Source organism: Aplysia californica, unplaced genomic scaffold (assembly GCF_000002075.1).
Source record: "Aplysia californica isolate F4 #8 unplaced genomic scaffold, AplCal3.0 scaffold00843, whole genome shotgun sequence".
Taxonomy (NCBI): domain Eukaryota; kingdom Metazoa; phylum Mollusca; class Gastropoda; order Aplysiida; family Aplysiidae; genus Aplysia; species Aplysia californica.
Genome location: NW_004798113.1, coordinates 296,973 through 302,243, shown reverse-complemented (window position 1 = coordinate 302,243; position 5,271 = coordinate 296,973). Strand labels below are relative to the sequence as shown.

General features: G+C 40.3%; 1 protein-coding gene across 1 annotated transcript; it reads left to right on the top strand.

The window, feature by feature from the left end:
- Window positions 1-1,178: 1,178 nt before the first annotated feature.
- Window positions 1,179-2,066, top strand: LOC106013382 (the record flags this gene model as incomplete). The annotated part of the gene is given in 1 exon segment (XM_013088952.2): window positions 1,179-2,066. A coding segment is annotated over 1 exon segment (345 nt). The 3' UTR covers window positions 1,605-2,066.
- Between the last annotated feature and the right edge of the window lie 3,205 nt (window positions 2,067-5,271).

Here is a 5,271-nt window from a genome sequence, read left to right as displayed (position 1 = left end):
CTCTCTCTCTCTCTCTCTCTCTCTCTCTCTCTCTCTCTCTCTCTCTCTCTCCCTAAATCATCACGTACATAAGGCGGAAAGCAGCAAATGCCAGGCCTGCCTTCCCTGGCGACCATAAAACTACACTTCTAAGCACCAGTTTAAAAAGGAGATAACTCTATGCTGGTGACCTTCTCCAACCTTGACGCACCAAGATATTAAGAGAGTCTGATTATCTCATGGGCCAACGCAGGAGAACGTTGGTTAAAATTGGTTGAAATACCCAAGCTCTTTTTTTTTAAAGGCTAAATCTGATTCTGTAGCACGATATTAATGTCACTCAAAGGTACTTTATTGGATGGATTATTATTTCATCGCAAGCTACGTTCAGTATTTATTAACCCTATCCGTACACCGTGTGTACTATCGTATCCATACGACGTGGGGAACTCTATTCCACTACTTCCAAAGAGGAATTTACTCGTTAATCCGATCTGTACGCTTTGCATAGCAGTCTGTCAAAATTATACAATACAACCCCGGGGTACAAAATGACCCCAGGGCGTACGGATAGGGTTAATTACTGGGTGGCCTCACAGTCGCCCTGAAACTCCTGGGTGTGGCCAGAGGACCGCAGTTTGCCTATGCCTGGCCCGTTCTATTCTTTTATTTTTATTTCATACTGCTTCAGTTTCTTGTTGTTTTCTCCCCACATGAACTTGCAAACATTTCTTGTGGCTGATCAGTACGTGCCCTCGTGCGGTTTGCTCCTTTCCTATCAAACATATATCATTCTTATCTCTCCGCCTTCTTTTATTCGTATATTACTCTCTAATAACACATCTAATCTTCAGCACTTATATTACATTATTTCCTATTTGTTTTGCAGTGCCGTAAAACTTTTAGTAAACTAAGACTTCAGAAGACTTACTCAAATCAAAACTGTAAACATAATTTCTTTCCTCTCTTTTCGCCTCTCCACAGTCAAAACTCCATTGAAAAACATTTCTTTTCTCTTTTTTAACCTCTCCCAATCAAAACTCGTGGCAAAATTCCCTATTCAAACATTTCGTTTCTCTCTTTTCACCTCCCTTGACAAACATTTCGTTTCTCTCTTTTCGCTTCCCTAGACAAACATTTCGTTTCTCTCTTTTCACCTCCTTAGACAAACATTTCGTTTCTCTCTTTTCGCTTCTCCCAGTCAAAATTCCCTCGACGTCAATGCCGTGCAGGACACTGAGAAGAGCGGAGAGCCCCTGCCACCAGACGAGGAACAAGAAATGGTTCTGCAGATCTCAGACTCCCCGCAACCCACTCCCAGTAAGATCCACAACGCCAACCACAACACCAAACTCGACCAGCTCATGAAGGCTTACGACAACTCGGCTTTCGACGCGGAGGAAGGCGACGAGACCGAGGTGATGGGCAAGCCGGCGGTGGGCAACGGTCACTACCGGTCCCCCTCGGCGTCCTACACGACGGGAACCACTTCTATCCCGGGGTTGAACGAGGAAGTGCAGGAAGGGGTGACCAGATTCGCGGACGAGATTCTGTCGCGGGATTCCGGGTACCCGGATGGACCTCTGCAGTATAACTCCACGCATTTGGACTACACTGACATCTGAGCCAGACAGCAAGTGAGGAGTCCAATGTAAAAAAACTGGCGTGGTCATAAACTGAAAGTCCGGAGGGTATAAATTTTGAAAAGGTGTTGACTCATAACTACTGTATTTCTGTTCAGCCGTTGGTTGATTATTGTTGTTAGATTTCCCATCCACCAAACATATAAAACAAATCCCCAACCAAAAAAATATATAAAGCTATGAATCCACAAGCTTTTAAAATTGACGCCCTCACAATTTACAGTTCGTGAGTATGCCCGGATTTTTTTTCAGTGGACTCCTCAAGTTTAGTTTGAGCGTCTGTGAAGTCATAACGGTCAAGCAATAATAGCCAATCCCTTTGCCGTCACACACAGAAGAGACGCATTCGATTCTCGAGTGGGGAAATTGTTTGATAGAATAATATTTGTGGCGTGCTGACAAAATTAGTTACTTCTCGCAATCCACAAATGGAGATATTGGCAAAAAATCAACAGCGAGGTCAAATTAGTAGATCTTCTATTGATGCTCTATTTTTTTTAGTATAACATGCCTCTTATTATTTCATACTTATAAATTGCAAAACTTCACTAATAAGCTTGATGTTTCTATTTCCATAAAGCTTGAATCCGAGAAGTAACTCATTTTGTCAGCACACTTCACAAATATGGTCGCTTTTAAGCACAAGGGGGCTATCTCGAAAAATACTGTTTTTAGAAAATCGAAGGTAAAGTTTTTGAACCCTAGTTCAGTTTCTTTAAAAGACAAGAAGAGTTTTCTCTTTAACTAAACAAGTACATGTGTATACACACCATTGAAACCAAACTTCTGTGGGCAAGGCAATGCTCACTTTTGGAGTAGGTCAAGATTTCGGGAAACCCCCGAATTCTGGGTTAGCCCGCTTGTCCTTAAAAGCAACCATATCTATGTCAGTCAGCTGGGATGATGTTGTATTCCCCTCGACCCGGGATGTCCCGCTGACTGGCAGGATGGAAGCAGCCCGCCGCCTATAGCATGATCCTATCTGTGTTGATGGGAGTGTAAAAACAGCTTTTGTTACAATTACAATCATCAGTGCTGTTCTCGTTTTCCTGTCCAAAAAGATTTTTTTAAAGGCAGTTATATAGCAGATTACTTTCACACGCAGTGACAGTTTTCTTGTACTGCACAAGCTACAAGATGTCGTCAAAGGATGTCACAGAATGTTTTTTAATTACTTTGTTTTTTGTGGTCGTTGTTGTTTATATTTGTTTTTGCTTTGTTTGTTTTGTTTTGTTTTGGGGGTTTTTGTTTTGTTGTTGTTGTTTTTGTGTGGGTTTTTTTTTTTTGGGGGGGGGGGTAACGGGGGGTTGTTTTTGTTTCTGTAATGGGGTGACCACCCAGCTGTTGATTTCTTTTGGCGGTATGTACAGGGCTGCAGGAGTGCTAAAACGTTGCTTAAATTAAAGTATGATTATTAATTAATGTAGTCTTTGCAAAAAGTTTATGAAAGAGTGGCTGGAAACTTAATTTCCCAAAAAAAATTATGCTACCAGAAGTTCATACAATGACGGTCAAAGTAAAAGTATTTAAAAATACGACAGCCTGTTGGTCTCTCAATGTCCCGCAACAGAAATTGTAAAACATTCTTGCCTTAATGTTTTCTTTGGTTTTTCTATTAATTGCCCTTTAGCTGCACTTCCCTGGTGAAGACCAAAAACATAAAGAGCTCCATGAAAGATATAGAATGCTTTCACTTTCTTTTTTAGGTTTTTCTATAAAAGCAAAATCTTCAACAGGCAGCTGGTGCAAGAATTCTTTTAGGACTTACATTGAAAAAAAAATAATAGATAGCATTTGTGCAGCGCAAATCCCCGCTCAACAGCAGGCTCTATGCGCTTCACAATCTATACTATTACCCCAGCAGACCTGAGAGCATTCTGAAACAAGCTCAACTTCCTGTGAAGCATACAGTGCAAGCGGTCATTTATAGGCCTTAAAACACTAATAACATACTGACAAGATCTTTCGCTGTCTCTGGCCGGGTACCCATTTCCACCTGGGTGAAGTGAGGAAAATTCGTGTAAAGTGCCTTTCCCAAGGACACAACGTCGGGCCCGCGGTTCGAACCCCCGACCCCGCAACCTCACGATTACGAGTCCGGTAGCCAAACCACAAGGCCACCGACGCCACAGACTTACTTTGATTTGAATAGTTTATTAAAGACGAAACTTTTTTTTCAAGTTCGACTGGGAAAATAAGGCCACTTATTAATATAATATACTAATATTATTATGTGATTGGTTTCGACTGTTTCTATGTACTGTCTATTGATACCGCAGGCTTTCAAGACAAAAATTTTCACGTTTTAAAATAATTTGTTGCCAGATCACGCTTGTTTTGCTGCATGTTATGAATCACACTCGTAATATTACATTATTGTCTTGAGAGTGGTCCAGGTTTCGTCAAGTACTGAATCATTATTTTCGGTTGGAAACTTACACACCTTTACAATTAATTATCTGTCCTCGTCGTTTTATGCAAGAAAAATTCTGGAATTATGCAAACTGAGCCCAAAAATATGAAATTATGCGATTTTGTTAATTTTAACAAAGAAGGATAAAGGAAAATAATAAGAAGTTATGCAAAAAAATGATCAAATTTTGCTAAATTATGCGGGGTGCATAAAACCACGGGGACAGAATTATGCTTGATCATTTTCTACATCGGTGCCTGTCTGTAAAAAGGTTAATAGCAGATGTGTGATTTTTTTATAAATTGTTTTTGTATTTTTTTGTTGATCAGCTTGAGTGTTCTCACATTCATCAGGGTTTCTGTGAATTTACGGAAATGTTCCTATACATTTGTCCTGGGTAAGCAAGACCAGATTCTCATGAAGTCACCTGAGATTTTTCTAACTCGTTTTTCATGAGATTTCTGATTCAGAAGCTCTGTGTAATTAGCTGTTCTCAAATGCTGATGCTAAGGCGTATTTTTTCTAATGGTATATTCTTACATGAAAGATAAGCACCAACTCTATGTGTGGGTGGTAATAGAGTGAATGTGGTAACTTCTACCAAAGATCGTTCATAACAAGATAGTTCACTCGGCCAAAAAAGTGTCCGCGGAAGTCCGCGCATTGCTTCAGATGGCGCTACAGTCTTTGTTTTGAAGCTCTCTTTCTTTTCTCCAGAAGAAGAAGAAGAAGAATAGCACAGTTTATTAGTTTCGCTTTTATTGTTTTTCACACAAGTAGGGTAACTCTGTTCGCAAAGTCCCCACTTTTTCGAAGAGGGCGCCACCGAATTTTGAGGAGACTTTTTTAAATGGCTCAAAAAAAGAGGAATGGACTATCTTGTTATACACGATCTTTGCTTCTACTGTACTACTATTTTTCTGTTTCATCTATCTTTCTGCCTCTCTTTTTCTAAGCACGTATAGCGACTGATTTTGTGTCAGTTTGCTAGCATTTTTTCTGACTAAACAACTAAATGGTTCTGTGATTGCAACCTACGTTGGTGTGTATGTGTCTGTGTGTGTGTTTGTTTGTATGAGTGTTTGTATGAGTGTTTGTATGTGTGTGTTTGTGTGTGTGTTTGTGTGTGTGTGTGTGTGTGTGTGTGTGTGAGTGTGTGTGTGTGTGTGTGTGGCATATGTGTGCTTGTATGTATGTGTGTGTTTGTGTGTGTGTATGTGTATGTGTCTGTCTTTG